Here is a 17,636-nt window from a genome sequence, read left to right as displayed (position 1 = left end):
CCCGACGCGCGAAACTTCCCCCTTTTGCAACGGGCCATCGAACATCATCGTGAGCGACAGCCACAAACAGCCAGTCAGACTCCGACCTGCAACATAGAGTGATTCTAAAGCTGCCAATACCTCCCTGCGACGTCGGAGCCGCCGGAAGTCGTAGTTTCTGAGGAGCGGCGCGTGATGCAGCTCGCCGGGCATTGAGAACCCTAGAACTACAAGTCCCGGCGGGCGCCGCGCACGAGCGCCTTCGGCTCGCGCCTCCCGTCCCTTTCCCGGCTGGCGGCCGCGGGAGCACGATGAAGCGGGAGGGTGGCGCTGCCGCTCCCGGGCGGCCGCGGGCGGGTGAGTGTCCGCGCGGCGCGCCCGGCCTGGGGCTCGCGCCTCGGGGCCGTGCGGTGGGCGCGCCGGGGTCCGCGGAGGGATCGGGCCTGGGGGGGCGGGGCTGACGGGGCCCGGGGTCTGCGCGTCGGTCTGTCGTTCGCTCGGCCGCTCGGTCGCTCCGTTCTCCCCTTCCTCTCTCATTCCCGCTTCCTGCGTCCGGGGAGCGCCGCCGGGACCCGGTTCTCGTGGGCGCTTCCTCTGCGGCGGCTTTGCTCAGCCCGGCCGCTGTTGACACTTCGCGCCGAGCCTTCTCCGCGGAGCTCTGGTGGATGTTGAGCTGCCTTCCTGCTCTCCACCCACTAGACAGGGTCACCTCCCCCACCCCCTTCGTGACCACCCGAAACGCTTCCAGACCTTGCCCAACGTCTCCTGGGGGACAGAGTCTCCCCCCCCCCCAACCCCGCTCGAGACCCGAGGATCCGGAGCGGGGAGCGATGGACAGTACCCACAGGAGCCCGAGGGACTTGCGATGGGCGCTTTTAAAGGAGCAGGACGCCGAGGGGGAGTGCTGGGCGCTCCTGAGTGGCTTGGTGAGAGGGAGGTGCCTCCAGCAAGCAGCCTGGCTTGCGAAGTTGCTGGAAGAGCACGCCTGGCCGAAGGAGCAAGATGTGCAAGGGACCCCGGGGTTAGAAAGGGCTTGGTGCGCCAGTGAGTGCTGGCAGGGGTGAGAGGCGAGTCCCGGATTCTAGGCTGGGATGCGGGTGCAGGGGTTGTACGCAGGAGATCCAGCAGCAGGCCGAAGTCTAGTAGAGAGTCCCTGGTTGTGTGTGGAGGAAGTCCCTGTGTTGTGTTCAGTGGGGAAGCCGGAGAGTGAGGAGGCTGGAGGGCATGTAGAGGAGAGTGGGCTGGGAGAGGAGGCTCCCACCGCTCACTGGGTCTGGCTCTCGATGTCTTGATCCACTTGCACATCCAGCTGGGGCTGAGTCTGCAGTTCTGCTGGATCCCACCCTGCTTTGGAAAGAGAGGGGTGGAGAATAGGGTTGGAGATTCCCCCCCCCCCCCCCCCCCCCCCCCCCCCCCCCCCCCCACACACCCTTTACTTTGCTGCCTCCCTTGCTTAGAGCTCCAGGCTGCCCAAACCATCTGTCCGCCCTTCTCTCCATCTCACAGACCCCTCCCCACACACGCACAGGGTCCCTCTCCTTGGGGCTGCTCACCCCCTGGCCTTTGCCAAGCATGTGGCCTCTCTTCCTCATTCCTTCTGTTTGAGCCTCTCCCTTCCCACACACCCTCCTTGAAGGCCTGTGTAGCAGACACTACCTCTCTGTCGTAGATCCCTACTTGAGCTGCTCTGGGCATTCACGTTTCTCCATGGAATCCCCAGTCCCTGTGTCCTGTGGCTCCTATAGGGTATTGCTGCCCTATTCCCCGGACATCAGAAACGCCCGCTGAGGGGAATGGGGTATGGGCGGCCTGGATGAGGGAGGTAACCGGCTGAGAAGGGGGAGAGGTCCTCCTTCTGAGTAACCCCCACTGCGGCTGTGTGTGACAATATCTCTGGAAACGGGTGCAACAGGTCAGAGTCTGAAGCATTGACCTAGCTGGGACAAGAAACCCTAGAAAAGTGCCTCTGGTAGGTTGCATGGGGCTTACTGGTACTCCCGAGCCTCTGTCTGTCTCTCCTCCCAGGTCCCGTAGCTCCAGGTCAGACTCACGTTTGGCCGTCGGCACACACCCCCTCTCCAGCCTGGGGACTGGGCTGCCGTGGGTGTGAACCAGGCCGCAGGACTGGGAGCGCACAACTTGGGAAGTGGGAGAGGTGGGGTGTAAGGGCCCATACTGGCTGGGTGGCCCCCGGCAGCCTGGGTGCAGTGGTTTGGCTGCCCCCTCCCCCGCAGCTCGTCTTGGCCTGGGGCTGGCTTCAGTGCACGGTGGGCTCCTCTATTTGGGGCTGGCTTATGCAGGAGGTGCTACTGTAGAGGGGCCTGCCAAGCCCTCCACTTCCAACAGATGCCCCCGGCATCCTCTGTGCTCTGCTCTTTCCCTTCGGCAGAGGCATTTGCTTGCTCCCTGGAGGAGCATGGAATCAGGTGGACCAGACCAAGGGGAAAAAGGGGCCCTCGGGATTGATGCTAATGTCACTGGCAGACCTGACGCTTGACTATCCCTAGCGGGGGAGGCCTGCTGTCTGGGAGTCTAGTTGGGGGTTGAACCAAGCCCAGGAGCACCCACGCAGGAGTGGGGGTGCCCCACCATGAGCTGGCAGGGCACCGGGCAGACAGTGGAGTGGCTGGTGCGTGTCCAGGCCAGGCTGTGGCCTGTGACTTTGTATACATGCCACAGCTTCTACAGGGAAGCAGAAAGAGGAAGGCGGGGAGACAGAAACCACATGGGGCGTGGTGAGGAACAGTCAGGGTGGCCTGGAGCCGTAGCCTGGGCCTGAAGCACTGCTGGCCGCTTGGCTCTCCGGCAGAGGCCCAGGACTGGTCCCCATAGGTTTAGACTCGTGGCCAGGGGCGGGGGATGGTGAGAGGAATGCACCTGGTTATGGGGGCCACTTTTACCTGCCCACACCCTCCCTCCAACTCGGGGTCTGGCCCAACTTTGTCTGCAGGGGCACAGATGGGAAGCATGTCTTGGGCTCCGTGGTGTGAGGGACTAGTGGCCCCCACAGCCAGGTGCTGCGATAGGACCAAAACCACCCTTTCCGAGAATGCTCTCTCCCTGCTCTGGACCTGGCCAGCCCCTTTCTCCAGGAGTCGTACAGAGGGGACTTCCCCCATGCAGAGGCCTCTCTGTATGGGAGAGAAAGCACAGAAGATGAGTCTGGCACCAGGGAGCGGGTGGGGAGGCAAAGGGAGTCCCCTGGCTGAGTTGGGGGTTAAAGGAGGGATGCTCTCCCTCCCACAGAAGGACCTGTGGGTGCCGGAGAGGCTGGACCGGGGTAGGCAAGGTGAGAGGCGAGGTGGAGGGCTGAGGACCCAGGAGCTGTCCAGTCCGGCAACCTTGAGGCCACTGTGGATTAGGACAGTGGGTACAGAGGCTGGGATGGTGGGTGAGGGCAGAGGCCCAGGCTGCCTACTGGGAGGGAAGGGAGCCAGAGAGGCCTCAAATGGGCCTGCGGAGATGCCGAGGGGATCCCTGACATCACACCCTGCCTATTTAGGATGGAAAAGCCGTGCTAAGGGGACATCCGGGAACAGCTGGGGAAGCGTATGGGGCTTTGCTATGGCAACCCGGCCTGTTTCTATAGGATTTGGCAGCCCAGCTTGGGCTTGGGCCCAGGGGCCCAGGCAGGAGCTGACCCAGGGGCTGGGTGGTCCGTGGGTGATACAAGGGGCTGGCCCTAGAGCTCTGGCTGTAGTCCAGCTGGCCACCCACGGTGCCGTGCCAGGCAGGGCTGAGGTGTCCTGAGCCCCCAGTGTTCCCCCTGGAGGAGTCACCACCAACTGTGTGGCCTGACGGGGTTTTTGGGGTGCGCCTACCCCCTGGCTGGCTCAGCAGGGCTGTTCAGGAGAGCCCACCACACCCACTGCCTGGGGCCATGTGGGGGGGCTCGAGGTGGGGCTTGGCCCCACTGGGACCTGCTTGTGGCCACCCTCCCCCCATTCCCTCACTGACAGCATGCACTGCCCCCTCCATTGGCTGCCAGCTGCACGGACCAAACTGGGGGGCCTGGTTCCCACATTCCCAAGGGTAAGGACTCAGGCGATGCCATTGGCTTCTGTCCAGGGGATGGGCTGGAGAGGGGTTCCCCAGGGAGCTGGCCTGCCCAGAGAAGCGGGCTGGTGGAAGGGCCTTCCCAAGGAGGATCTGGGGTGGGGAAGTCCAGGGGCCAGGGCATGATAGGTGCATCTCTAGTTCCTTGTCGGGCAGGGAGCACACCCCAGGGCCCCAGAAGCCCTTTGGACGTGGACGTGGGTGGACAAAGATCCCTGGGCCTTGACAGTGGGCTCAAGCAAGAGGCTGCAGGGATGCTGATTCTGCACTGACCCTCAGTGCCCATGAGCACTGAGCCTTACCTGTCCCACCAGCCTTACCTGACGTGGGCAGACCCATCTCTAGCAGGACCTGGGGTCTTCGGATTTAAAATTTAAGAGATGGAATCCTCGGGTCCCTCCCCTGGGCTCTGCTGAGGCACCTGGAACAGGCAGAGTGGGGACTCCACTGGGGAGGGGAGGACAGCTGCAGGGAGTGGACAGCCTATCTCACCCTCCTCTGACCCCAGCTGTGCCTGGCAGGCCGAGCCCACAGCTTTTCCCAGGTTGGGCCAGTCCGGTTCTCTAGTTGACAGCACCCTGTCCGCCTGCTGGCGGGGGGGCTGATGGGGAGTGGTGAGGAGGCCTATCCCCCAGGGGGCTGGGCATACCCCGAAGCACTGCTGGGCCCGGCCAGGGGGGTGAGGAGCTGTGCTGTTGTGTCTCCGGGCTTTGGGCTTACAGAGCTGGATGATGCCAGGGGAAGGCTCTTGCAAAATGCAGACCCTGGGGAGCAGGGCTGGAAGGTCAGGCATCTTGCTCAATCCCACGGTTGTAGGATCTGATCCTTGTGGTCAGAGGCACACATTTGCTGAGGGCCGTGGCCTGCAGCCGGGGTCCCGCCCACCTGGGGTCCCCGGCTGGGGCCGTATGCCAACCCATGTAAACGGGAAAGCGGCTCCCTCCCTCTTTCCTCGCTCAGCTTTGCGCCTGAGCCAGGCCTGTATGTCCTGCCGTGTGTCTGCGGCCAGGGCCGCTGCTGGCTGTCAGGGGACTTTCCAGCCGATTTGCATGTGGCCCTGCGTGCCTTTCTGTTTACTTCACTTCGGAGCAAGGGAGCGCCAGACGCCCGCTCTCTCAGACCACAGCGACGGGCATGCAGGCCCCACAGGGGCTGGTGGCCTAGCCGCAGTCCCATGGGGGAGTCCCTTCTGGGGTCCCCAGCTGCCTGGACCTTGGGTGCTCCCAGCTGCTGCCTCTAGGCCTCGGGAGCGTGCAGCAGAGGGGGCAGATGGGCTGTGAAATCCAGGTCAGTGTGGGCCGGCCGCCTCCCTGTGAGCACCCCCCTCCTCTCAGGACGCCCCGTGGTGCTGAGGCTGGAGCAGACCTCGGGCTTCCCGAGAGATGACTCCCAGCGCTCCTCCGAGCTGTCTGGACCTTACCCCAGCCACGGTGGCCCCCGTGATTTCCTGCTTAGCTTGGAGACAGCAGGGCCACTGGAGGTGGGGCATATGGACAGGCCATATTCCCACGTCCATCCAAGAGCCTGATACCGCCCACTCCCAGGAACCTTGCTTCTCCCCCCTGCCCCCAAGTGGACAAGCCACTGGACAGCCTGGTCTGGGACACACAGCCAAGTCCCCTGAATCCCTCCTAGCAGGGGGCGTGGTGGGTAGGAGGGCGAGGCTTCGGCCAACCTCTTGGGTCCCTCTATCTAGCCAGACCCCCGTTGGGCACTGTGATGACCCGGGGCGGTGGGGGGGGGTGTTCGTGCTTTCTGGCTGGGCCAGCTCTGGCTGACCACTATCTCATGGAGGCCTGAGTCCAGATGACCAGGAGGCTGGCATCGCAGGTGACACCTGAAGGGGCAGGCGGGAGAAAGAGGAGGCAGTGGGGGCAGGGCAGGCAGCGTGGGGACGCAAGGCTAGAGGGCCAGCCCCTCCCCGTGGACTTGGAGGGCCACTGAGTGGCTCTGGCGTGTGTATGTCAGGGAGCTGGGCCGGGCCCTGCGGCCCAGCAGAAAAGGTGCTGGAGCCAGCCACGGGCTTTACATACATATACTGGGTAGGCACAGAGTGTGTCTCTTGCCTGCTCCCACAGGGCGGGAGGCTCAGCATCGAACCGCAGCGTGGGCCCAGCCTGCCACACCCCTCCCACCCCACAGGAGCAAGACCAGCAAACCTCCTCGGGACCTGCTGAATCCAGTTCCGACTGCCGAGCTGGGTGGTGGGTGATGAACCTCTGGTGTGGCAAGGGGGTGTGCTGCTCGCTGGTCTCCCAGGGTAGAGAGCACTTGGGTGTCTGGTGTGTGGCACTCCTCCTCTGGGGGGTGCCTGCCTCGAAGCTGGGGTGGCTACAGCTGACTGGGGCCAAAGCAGGAGACCCTGACACTGGGAGGGGCCCTGAGGAGGAGGGCACTGCCCCTGCGAAGGAGCAGCTTTCCCTAGCCGACCCGCATTCTAGGTGGCTCTAGCAGCTAGTGCTCCAGGGGCCCAGGCAGGCCCCTCTGCGGGTGTATGTGTGTGTTGTTGGGGGAGCAGTTCTCAGAGGCCAGGAGGAGTCCCCTGGTGCCTTCTCCCTGCCATCTCAGCCCAAGTCCTGAGCTGGGGCATCAGAGGGTAGCCCCTGTTTCCAGAGTAGGGGGCCTACCCAAGCTCAGGAGTCAGGGCTCTCACCTCCTGCTCCTGCTTGACCTGTGTGGTGAGGCGGAGTGCCGGGCCCCAGGTGCGTCGCTGACAGGCTCTTGGGGCATGGCCGCTGTCCTTCCCCGCAGCAGACTGCTCGCACCTACTCTGACAAGAAAGGGTCATGGGGCTTGATCCCACCCTGTGTGCCACACCACCAACCGGCCGTGGCCGCCGGACACTCGCTGTCTGGCCCTCTGCACCTTGAGGGCTCTCCACCTCTGGGGCAGAGCTGGTGGCTTTTCTACAGAGTTAGGCCTTGAAGGAAGGTGAAGTACCTGCCCCCGCCTGCCTCCACCCAGGAAGGAGGAGGGCCTCCTTCCTCCCTCAGGGCTGTGCACACCTGGGGCAGGCGGGAGGGAGGGGAAGGGACTTTGCCCACTCGGCCGGCGCCTGTCCTCCTGTCAAGCCTAGTGGCGGAGAGGCCAGTGTGCACATCGTGGACCAGCCAGAGCAGGGCGTCTGACAGGGCCCGAGGCCACCATCTCTGAAGCCCCTCCCTCGTGCCCACCCCCACCCCCGCAGGAGACGCGGCCAGAGGACCCTAGATCCCTCTAGAGCATGAGCTCCGGCAAGAAGGCCCGCTACAACCGCTTCTCGGGGGGACCTGCCGACCTTCCCGCCGCAGACGCCACAGCCACGGTAAGAGCAGACCTCATGGCTCTGGACCCCCCAGCTTCCAGAGCTGTCCCCTCCCCACCCGGGGGGCCTGTGGGAGGGCCGGGTGGGCGTATTGGTGATGTGTCCCTGTGTCCCTGTGTACACGCCCATGCACACGGGAACATCGGCAGGAGAGTATGTCCGTGCGCACTCCTGTGTGCGTCCCCGTTCTCTCTGGGGCTCGGTGCCAAGTCTCCTGCATTCTCCCTCCAGACCAGAATGGAAACGACCTTTGGGCCTGCCTTTTCGGCCGTCACCACCATCACGAAAGGTGAGCCTGCGAACCCAGGCCTGCCTGGGCTATGCAGAACCTGGGCGCCCCAGACTCCTGCCAGCCAGGGTCCTGCAGGGGCGGAAGTGGGGAGCCTGATGCTGGGGAGTGGGCTGGAGTCCGCAGGCCAGTTCCTGGCTTCTCCTCCACACTGCCATCCCCGCCCCTTCCCCAGGGCCTTCTCTGTTTCCTATTTGGGGAGGGGCTGCCCAGACTTCCCTAGCACCCCCACCCATCCTTCCCTTGTTCTAGTGAGCCCCAGGTCATCCCCGCCCCAGGCTTCTAGCAGCCCCCCAAAAGGCCAGGGCTGGGGAGCACAGGGGGCACGGGTGGGTGACAAGTACTCACGGGGGTCCTTTCTGCAGCCAGGTCCCACTGCCAGGCTGTGTTCAAGGTCCTCAGGAGCTAACGTTCCCGAGTCCTCGGGGGGGGGGGTGTGGGTTGGGGGTGTGTGGCCCCTTCTGGTGGGGCCTGGCAGACTTCAGACAGTGTGTGTCCTTCTGCCGGTTCCGTGTGCTACTCCTTGCTCTGTCGCTGGAGTCTCAGCTTTCCGGGGCTTCACTCCGGCACGGGGGTGCCTGTGCTCACACCAGCTCCTTTGCCACGGGTGACCCAGCCAGATGCTCTAAAAGTGCCTTTTCTGCTTCAGTGTTCTCTTCTGGAAAAAAGAAGTGAATGTCCTCTCTCATGCCACCACCCAAGGGGCTCTCCTGAACGCCTCAGCCCTTTTCAGAAGCAGCCCAGTTCCCTGGCCTGGCATCCCCAGCTCCCAGGCTCTTGCCCCACCATCTAGTCCCCCTGTGGAGGAGATGGGTCAGAGCTGGGCGTGAATAGTGGCTTCACCTGGCCCCCTCACGTTACAGATAGGGAAACTGAGGCCTAGTCACACAGCTGCTACTCAAAGCCTGAACCATGACCCCAAGTCTTTGGGGCTGCCTATGATGTCTGGGTCTGGCTGGGACCTGAGGCTGGTGCCTGCAGGGCCTGTGAGGAAGGTTTTCGGGCTCCCACGTGGACCCCTCACCAATACCTTCGACGGAGTGCTCTGAGAAGGCCCGAGGCTGGTTCCAGGTTCTGGCCAGGGGAACAGATGGAAGCTCCGTGGACCCCAACAGTGGGCTGTCTCCCTGTCCCCACCACACACCAGCCAAGGGGCCTCAGACCTCTCTGTCCCTCCGTTTTCCCCTTCGTGAGGCTCTCAGAGCCCTCCACCCCCAGCAGGGTTTCCTCGAGCGCCAAAGCAGACCATATCCAAGCTCCCAGCAAGTGGCCATGGGTATGATCACTCAGGTGCTGGCCTCGTGCCTCCACCGGGTGCAGGGTGACCCCAGGATTGGGCTGGGTGCGGGAGCTGGCACAGGCAGAGAGAAGAGCCCCCCACCCTCTGTTCAGCCTGCCCAGGGATCTGAGTCTTGGGGGCTGCTCCCTTCTTGGGCTCCTAGAGCTCTTAGCTAGGGACTCGGGCCAGCTCACACTCTTGACCTTGCCCTACATAGCCCCCTGCTGGGGACAGTGCTGCCCACCAGCCCAGCCCCAGCCCAGTAGCCCTCAGGTCGAGGAGGAGACGGTGGGAGTGCGTGGAGGCAAGGAGACCTCCTGGAGAGGACTAGCTCCATGTTGGGTTCAGCACCCCTAACCCCTGCTGGGCCCATCTGTCCAGGGGGCCCACCTCCCACCACAACGGGCTGTGCGTGCTCCCGCGGCCACTCGTTGCATCCCCACCCTCTTTTCTTGACAGCTGATGGGACCAGCACGTACAAACAGCACCGCCGGACGCCGTCCTCCTCCAGCAGCCTCGCCTACTCCCCGCGGGATGAGGAGGACAGCATGGTAGGTCTGTGACCACCTCTCCCCACAGCCTCCTGCTTTGTCGTCCTTCTCAACGGCCAAGTCCCAGCTGAAGGGGAAGGCTCAGCTAGGAGGCAGTCCCTGAGCTAAGGTCTGTCAGGTACAGTAGGCTGGGGAGGCTGAGGGCTGGTGTGTCTGGACACCCTAAGGCCTCAGCACCCACGGCTGGCCTGCATGGGACAAGCGGCCAGAGAGGGCAACTAGGCCAGATTGTGCAGGGCCCACAGGTTGGAGCCCTGGAAGCCACGGAAAGTTGTCACGAGATCAGGTTTTCGTGTTTATTTTATTTATTTATTTTAAAGATTTTATTTATTTATTTGACAGAGAGAGACCACAAGCAGGCAGAGAGGCAGGCAGAGAGAGAGAGAGAGAGGAGGAAGCAGGCTCCCTGCTGAGCAGAGAGTCCGATGTGGGACTCGATCCCAGAACCCTGAGATCATAACCTGAGCCGAAGGCAGCGGCTTAACTCACTGAGCCACCCAGGCGCCCCAGGTTTTCGTGTTTAAAGCTGCCTCTACTGTTGAGTAGAGAATGAGTGGGTGGGCTGCCTAGTGGAGGTAGGAGGCCCAAGCAGGTGACTGGAGGGTGGGCAGCCCGAGTGGGGCATGGGAAGCCTATGGGAGAGCCAGGGTGAGGAAGGGAGTCGGGGGCAGCATTGGGCTTGCGGTTAGTGCCCAGACCATGTGGCAAGGGTCACCACGGCTGTTCTCTGCCTGTCGGAGCCCTGGGCCCACTGAGGGAGGGGAGGACCTGCCCTGGGCCCAGGGCTGGTTCAGGCCCTTCCGCCACTCACCTGTCCCTGGTCTTGCTTTCTCCTTTCCCTCGGTGGGACCTCACCAGTGTCTGCCTGACCGACTCCAGCTGGTTCTCCTTCCCTCCCAGCCCCTTGGACCCCAAGTCTTCACCTGCTGGGCTGCCAGGCCTTATTTCCAATTTAACATGAGCAAAACCAGAGCTTTTAGTTATTTGAACGTGCTGTGTGCTAGGCAGCACACGAGGCCTTCTCGAAGCACGAAGCAGATACATCTCCCTCTGGTTCTGCCTGCCTCCGTGTGCATGACGTCCGACTCACCTGTGGCTGGCAGGGAGGGGGTTTTCCCTGCCTCCCAGAGAGGTCTGGACAGGCGCCACCAGGCCGTGGCTGGGTGTGGAGGCAGGAGGTCTGTGGTTTGTGAAGGAGGCTTCTGAGTGGGAGAAGAGGACAGAGGGGAGCAGCTACTCTTACGGGGGGGGCTCTAGGCCAAGAAGGGAGAGGGAAAGCCACCCCTACCCGGTGCTCCCCCAGATCCTCCCCCTCAGTGGCTCAGGCGGAGACAGCCCCCGTGGCCCCGCTTCCTGCTTCCAGCATCTCAGCCAGGGTTCGGGGGGCAGGGGGGCATCTCTGCCTTCCCTGGGAGCCTCATCAGCCTGGCCTAGTGCACCTGGCTAGGGAAGCCAGATGGGCAGCCAAGCCCCAGGGGACCCAGAGCCCTGAAGCCTCCACCAGCCATCCCTTTCTGTAGCCATCCGGGAGGTGAGGCCAGCCCCGGCCTGGCTGGTGGAGGCGCCCCGTGTGCAGCCCACACTCCCTCACGGGAAGCAGGAAGCAGGCCAGGCGAGCGTGTCCTCCTGGAATTGAATAGCAGGAAGTCTCTCCATTTACACAAAGAAAGTTGGCAGACGTGCACGGGTGGCCCAGCAACAGGGCCAGGACCGCCGGGCAGGCCGGGGGCCTGGGCACCACACGGGCTTCCCGGGCACACGCAGTGGCCCTGCGGGGACAAGGGAGCGCCCGCCAGGACCGGGGGGCTCTGCCCTGCCCGCTGGCTGATGGGCCACCCGCTCCCGTGTCCCGCAGCCCCCCATCAGCACGCCTCGCCGCTCCGACTCGGCCATCTCCGTCCGCTCTCTGCACTCTGAGTCCAGCATGTCCCTGCGCTCCACGTTCTCACTGCCCGAGGAGGAGGAGGAACCGGTAGGTGTGTCCGCCACAGCGGGGTGGCCCCTCGTGACATGGTGGGTGGCAGTGGCAGTGGCACCGTCCCCCCCCCAACCCCGGGGCCTGGTGGGAGGGGGTGATCTGGCCTAGCCCCCAGGCCCATTCTTCCCACTTCCCAGCCCCGGGGCTACCTGAGACCGGCTCTGGGGAGTGAGGGTGGAGCCCGCGTGGGGTCCCTTCTTGGTTCCCATCGTAGGTGGATAAGACGTGCTGATAACCCGCGCCGGGGCCCTCGAGCTCAGGCCCAGCCCCAGGCCTCAGCAGGCCCTTGTTGGGCACCCCCTGTTCCCTCCCACGCCAGCATTTGCTCACCCTGCCCGGCCCGGTTCTAGGAGCCGCTGGTATTTGCTGAGCAGCCCTCAGTGAAGCTCTGCTGTCAGCTTTGCTGTGGTGTGTTCAAGGACCCTGTGATTACCACGTGCGGGGTAAGGTTGCCCTGGCCTGCCCAGCCTGGTCCTTCCTGACCTGTCACCATCATGAGGCTCAGGCAGGACGCTGGCCCCTCTGCTGTGCAGCCTTGGCCTCCGTTCCACGCCTAGTGTGGCCGCCCAGCAGGTGCCCCTGCAGGCGACACAGACTGGGGGGTGGGGGCGAATCTGTGGTTATGGCCCAAGCCCACCCGTTGTCTCCACAGCACACGTTCTGTCGACGATGCGCTCTGAAGTCAGGTAAGGCCCTTCTAGACCTGGGCCCCACTACCTCACTACCCAGCTTGGCAGTGAGGGGGGTGTCCCTCCAGGGAGGTCCCGGCCCACGCCCAGCACCAGTGGGGCCCCTGGTACATGCTGGCTTCTCCCAAGTCCAGCCCCCAGCAGCAGTCCTGGGTGCACGTGGGCCGGGATCCACACATGGGCAGACAGAACAGTGAGACCCACAGCTCAGGGGCCCCGGGCGCAGGGGCTGCTGTCTCTGGCAAGAGCTGCCCACTTCACCGTCCCAAGCCTTGGGGCTCACTCCCTCTGCCCTGTCCCAGATTGAGTCAGCCGAGAGGCAGTGTCCCCTCCTGCTCGCCCAGTGGTCACACTTAGTGACTGGCCCAGCTGTGCACTCCTGTTCCAGGCACCTCAGTGGGGCAGGTAGACCGGGAGTTGGGGGAGGGGGCTCTCCCCAGACAGAAGTCAGTCCACCTAGCATTGTTCCAGGCCTGCCACATCAGGACTAAGTTTCCCACCAGCTGTTCACCGGGGGAGACATCTCCCCGGAACAGACTGGCCCCTGTGTTCCCAGCAGAGCTGCCAGGGGCAGGGGAGGGAGGGGCCGGGAGCGGAGGGTGGGGTCAGCATGTCTTCCTCTGCAGAGAAGTGCCCCGTGGACCACGCCAAGCTCACGGTGGTGGTGAACAACATCGCGGTCGCTGAACAGATTGGGGAGCTCTTCATCCACTGTAGGCACGGCTGCCGGGCGGCAGGGAGTGGGAAGCCCCCCGTCTTTGAGGTGGATCCCCGAGGGTGCCCCTTCACCATCAAGCTCAGTGCTCGCAAGTAAGTGATCCCCTCGGCCCTCGGCCCTCCCACCCAGGGGCGCAGAGCATGGGCCACTGGGCATCAACCCCCTCAACCCCACCCCCGTACCCTGCCCCCGCAGGGACCACGAGGGCAGCTGCGACTACCGGCCTGTGCGATGCCCCAACAACCCCAGCTGCCCACCCCTCCTCAAGATGAACCTGGAGGCCCACCTGAAGGAGTGTGAGCACATCAAGTGTCCCCACTCCAAGTACGGGTGAGTGGGTGGGGCGGGCTGCGGTGGGGGGGGCGCCCCGGGCTGGGGACCGGGAGGCAGGACGGTGGGAGGTGGGGCGGGCTGGCATTCACAGTCCCTCCTTCAGCAAACCTTTGTTGAGATCCACTTGTGTGCTGAGCGCTGGGGAGACAGCCAGGGTCCCAGGGAGACGGACCCTAGCGGGAGCCACACCACCATCCCTGTAATTACAAACTGAGGTACAGGTGCGGTGGAGAGCCCTGAGCCCCCCCCCCCGGAGCACAGAGGGGCTTGCAGCGGTCGGGGAGCCTGGGGTAGGGGCAGGGATGGCCCTGAGGACTCATACATGTGTGCATGGGAGCCCAGGAGCTGTGTGGGGGCCAACATGGGTGGAGAGGAGAGACGAGTGTGGCGGGCCGGAGAAGAGGCAGGTCTGGGAGGCTGGCAGAGGCTGTGGGCGAGCCCTTGAAGAGCTCTGATTAGTAGCAAAGTGACAATTCCTTGTAAAGCGGCCTGCGAGGTGCTGAGCGGTTGCAGGACGCATGGGCAGGCAGGCATGGGCAGGCAGCCAGCGTGGGGAGGACTGTGGCAGAGAAGTGGGACTCAACAGACATCCTGGGGTATGGGGAGTGGGGGAGGGCCCAACCAGACAGGCCAGTGCGTGGGTGGGCAGGGCAGCCATCCTGTCCCTCCAGGTGCACCTTCATCGGGAACCAGGACACCTATGAGACGCACCTGGAGACTTGCCGCTTTGAGGGCCTGAAGGAGTTCCTGCAGCAGACAGACGACCGCTTCCACGAGATGCACGTGGCGCTGGCCCAGAAAGACCAGGAGATTGCCTTCCTGCGCTCCATGCTGGGCAAGCTCTCCGAGAAGATTGACCAGCTGGAGAAGAGCCTGGAGCTCAAGTTCGGTGAGGCCAGGTCCCAGAGAGGCGGGGTTGCGGCCTCTCCTCCTGCTCCCTGACACCGTCTTTCTGGCCACTCAGATGTCCTAGATGAAAACCAGAGCAAGCTCAGTGAAGACCTCATGGAATTCCGGAGGGACGCCTCCATGTTGAACGTGAGCGCCTACAAGGGCCACTTGTGGGGCGGGGGCCACGTGTGGGGGCGGGGTTTCCCGCAGGGGCGGGGCCAAGTGCATGGGGCGGGTCCGCAGGACCACAGGACCGCCCCTCAGCTTGGGCCCTGGCAGGAGTTAGGTGTCTTTGCTGGGGAAGACTGCTGCTGCACAGCTTGTGCCCCGGCCCTGGGCCCGGCCTGGGGGCAGGCGGCCCACAGAGCCACAGCCAGCATGCCCTTCACTCTTGGCCTTGGCAGGATGAGCTGTCCCACATCAACGCGCGGCTGAACATGGGCATCCTAGGATGTGAGTACAGGCCCGGGGCTGCTCCCTCCACTGTCCCTGAGCGCCGCCAGGCCCTCACTGGCTCCTCGCATCTCCGCAGCCTATGACCCGCAGCAGATCTTCAAGTGCAAAGGAACCTTCGTGGGCCACCAGGGCCCAGTCTGGTGTCTCTGTGTCTACTCCATGGGGGACCTGCTGTTCAGCGGCTCCTCTGACAAGACCATCAAGGTGAGTGGGGTCTTGCCTTAAGGGTAGGCATGCGTGCAACCCCAGCCAGCTCTGGCCTGCCTGTGGGCAGGGCTTTCCCTAAGTACACCTACCATCCCCGTGCCCACCGTGCTGCCCCCTGGCATGGGGCTGACCCCGCTGGGACCCACCCGCATGCTGGTCTCTGCAGGTGTGGGACACATGTACCACCTACAAGTGTCAGAAGACCCTTGAGGGCCATGACGGCATCGTGTTGGCCCTGTGCATCCAAGGGTGAGTGTGGCCATGGTGCTCAGGCAGAGCCAGGGACGGAAGACTCCGTGCTGCCACCGTCTGGGCCAGGAGCCGAGCCTGTGTGGTCACGTGTGTCCTCATGGGGCTGTGTCTACTTCTCCTGTGGGGCACCCTCACCTTCAAGCAGGGCTGGTGGCACATGGGTCCTCTCGCTCTCTAGAAGTACGTTTAGGAGGTGTAGCCCCGGCCCTGGGGTGCCTCGGGCAGCAGAGAACAGAGCAGAGGCAGGAGCTCAGCAACCACTCACTGGCATGTAGCCAGAGCCTTGGGCGCAGCTCAGGAACAGGACCACTGCTACCCCCTCACCCCCAGGATAGCCCCTTCTAGACCTTCCCTCCTGTCTCCTGTCATGAGGCTCTATGTTATGGACACGAGTGTGAGAGATGAAGAGACAGAACCGCGCTCCCAGAACGCAGCGGCTTGCCGGCCAGCAGCGCTCACAGGGGCCATTACCTCCCAACTTGCTGTCAGACAACTGCCAGGCAGGCGGTAGGGGGCCGGGCTTCTACTCCCAAGTTTCCCTCGCTGAGACAGGAAATCCGAGGGAGCGGGGGCAGCCCTGGTGCTGCCCTGAGCTGCCAGGTCCTCGCAGCGGCTGCTCCTTTGGCCAGGCAGGGCAGCGTCGCGAGGACGGCGGCTTCTGCCACCCTGACCCCGCGGCTCCGCTCCCACAGGTGCAAGCTGTACAGCGGCTCCGCGGACTGTACCATCATCGTGAGTGGGGCTGCGGCGGGCGGGTGCGCTCTGGGGAGCCAGACCTGCCACCTCGCTGGGGCCTGAGGCTTTCTGTCCTCCTTGCCAGGTGTGGGACATCCAGAACCTGCAGAAGGTAAACACCATCCGGGCCCACGACAACCCGGTGTGCACGCTGGTCTCCTCACACAACATGCTCTTCAGCGGCTCCCTGAAGGCCATCAAGGTTGGGCAGGGTACCATGTGTCTGCGCGCGGGGCATTGTGGGGCTGGCTGCCTGCCCCCGTGCCCACACTCACGGCTGCCCCTGCAGGTCTGGGACATCGTGGGCACTGAACTGAAGCTAAAGAAGGAGCTCACAGGGCTCAACCACTGGGTCCGGGCCCTGGTGGCCGCCCAGAGCTACCTGTACAGTGGCTCCTACCAGACAATCAAGGTGGGCCTGTGTGCTCTTTCCGGTGCCGGGACCACCCAGACCTGACCCCGGGGGGCTCCTCCTCCACTGTCTTCTCACTGCTGGGGCAGGGAGACCCTCACATCCTTCCCAAGGGATGGGTGGGCTGCTCCCAGGGGATGGGTGGGCTGTGTCCAAAGCCTTGGAGGCCCTGGGGCTGAGGTGCCTGGCCTAGGACCAAGTGGCCTGAGCTTGTCCACAGATCTGGGACATCCGGACCCTCGACTGCATCCATGTCCTGCAGACCTCTGGCGGCAGCGTCTACTCTATTGCAGTGACGAATCACCACATCGTCTGTGGCACCTACGAGAACCTCATCCATGTAAGGCAAACGCCCAGGGCTGGGCCTCCACCTGGGTCCCTGTCCCCCCCGCCCCCCCAGCCTGTCGCCCTGACCTGCCTGCACCACTCCCGCAGGTATGGGACATCGAGTCCAAGGAGCAGGTGCGGACCCTGACAGGCCACGTGGGCACAGTGTACGCTCTGGCAGTCATCTCCACACCAGACCAAACCAAAGTCTTCAGCGCATCCTATGACCGCTCGCTCAGGGTGCGTACTGGCCTAGCGCTGGGGTGTTGGGGGGCTGTGGGCGGGCGGCTGGGCCCGGCTGGGCGCTCACACTCCACATGCCCCCAGGTCTGGAGTATGGACAACATGATCTGCACGCAGACCCTGCTGCGCCACCAAGGCAGCGTGACCGCACTGGCCGTGTCACGGGGCCGGCTCTTCTCGGGCGCTGTGGATAGCACTGTGAAGGTCAGGGCCTGGGCTCAGGCCTTCCCGGGGCACTGTGCGCCGGGGGCAGGGGGTGGGGGCAGGGGAGCTAGAAGCCCCAGGCAGCTGGCACTGGAAGGGCAGGTGCATGTGGCGGGTGGTGGGGACACAGCAGCATGGCCAAAGGATCACCTGAACCAGAGCCCTTCCTCTGCAGGTTTGGACGTGCTGACCGAATGCAGAGCCATCTTGGCTTCCTCTGCAACCTCCCAGGCCAGTCCCTGCCAGGCTGACCACAGGAGGGGTCTTGGGGAGGGGGGTGTGTCTGCCTGCCCTGCGGGGACAGGTGGGCAGGTTCACCCTGCTAGACAGTGCCCTTCCTGCCCTGTGCACGGTGAGCCTCCCTCTGCTTGGCCTTGTGATCGTCGCAGCCAAGACAGTGCCCAGCCCTTCTCTCTGGGTGCCAGGTGTGATGCTCACCCGGCCCACACCCCATCCCCACCCCAGGTGGACTGTGGGCCTTTTTACTCACCTTTTCTATTGTTTTTAGACTGTATATAGATTTGATTACTTCCTGATTGAAATAAAAGCTGCACAGACTGTGGCTGTGACTGGGGACAGTCTGTGGGGTGACGGAGAGGCCACCCAAGAAGGCTGGTGGGCCCAGGCACCAGCAGCTGGTGGAAGGTTGGGGAGGGGTCCCAAAAGGGCTCCTCTCATCAGCCCTGCGGTGTGGCCCTCTTGGTGACTCCTCACTGCCAGGAACAAGCTAGAC

The 17,636-nt window shown here is 63.9% G+C and overlaps 1 protein-coding gene across 4 annotated transcripts; it reads left to right on the top strand.

Annotated features, from left to right (window-relative positions):
- Window positions 1-183: 183 nt before the first annotated feature.
- TRAF7 (TNF receptor associated factor 7) lies at window positions 184-17,465 on the top strand. Of its 4 annotated transcripts, XM_013055238.2 has the most exons (22): window positions 211-336; window positions 6,114-6,239; window positions 7,223-7,339; window positions 7,571-7,628; window positions 9,367-9,458; window positions 11,314-11,430; window positions 11,787-11,879; window positions 12,089-12,122; window positions 12,752-12,935; window positions 13,039-13,173; window positions 13,848-14,065; window positions 14,141-14,214; window positions 14,472-14,520; window positions 14,600-14,727; window positions 14,897-14,979; window positions 15,675-15,714; window positions 15,803-15,919; window positions 16,007-16,129; window positions 16,350-16,469; window positions 16,565-16,696; window positions 16,784-16,903; window positions 17,079-17,465. In XM_013055238.2, exons 3-22 carry the CDS (start codon window positions 7,259-7,261, stop codon window positions 17,091-17,093), a joined length of 2,013 nt encoding a protein of 670 aa, XP_012910692.1. In that variant the 5' UTR covers window positions 211-336; window positions 6,114-6,239; window positions 7,223-7,258; the 3' UTR covers window positions 17,094-17,465. The 4 variants fall into 4 exon arrangements, with proteins under 4 accessions (XP_012910694.1, XP_004750754.1, XP_012910692.1 ...); XM_013055240.2 differs by lacking the exon at window positions 6,114-6,239 and having other exon boundaries at window positions 184-336; window positions 13,039-13,167; XM_004750697.3 differs by lacking the exon at window positions 6,114-6,239 and having other exon boundaries at window positions 184-336.
- Window positions 17,466-17,636: the final 171 nt, after the last annotated feature.

This window comes from Mustela putorius, unplaced genomic scaffold (assembly GCF_011764305.1).
Source record: "Mustela putorius furo isolate JIRA1106 unplaced genomic scaffold, ASM1176430v1.1 tig00004007_pilon_pilon_pilon, whole genome shotgun sequence".
Lineage (NCBI taxonomy): Eukaryota > Metazoa > Chordata > Mammalia > Carnivora > Mustelidae > Mustela > Mustela putorius.
This window is presented reverse-complemented; position numbering and strand designations above follow the sequence as displayed.

Coding starts and splice junctions, on each gene's coding strand:
- TRAF7 (XM_004750697.3), top strand. CDS start 7,259: ATGAGCTCCGGCAAGAAGGCCCGCTACAACCGCTTCTCGGGGGGACCT. Junction 12,936..13,038: donor ATCAAGCTCAGTGCTCGCAA/GTAAGTGATCCC, acceptor CTGCCCCCGCAG/GGACCACGAGGGCAGCTGCG. Junction 15,715..15,802: donor CCGCGGACTGTACCATCATC/GTGAGTGGGGCT, acceptor CCTCCTTGCCAG/GTGTGGGACATCCAGAACCT.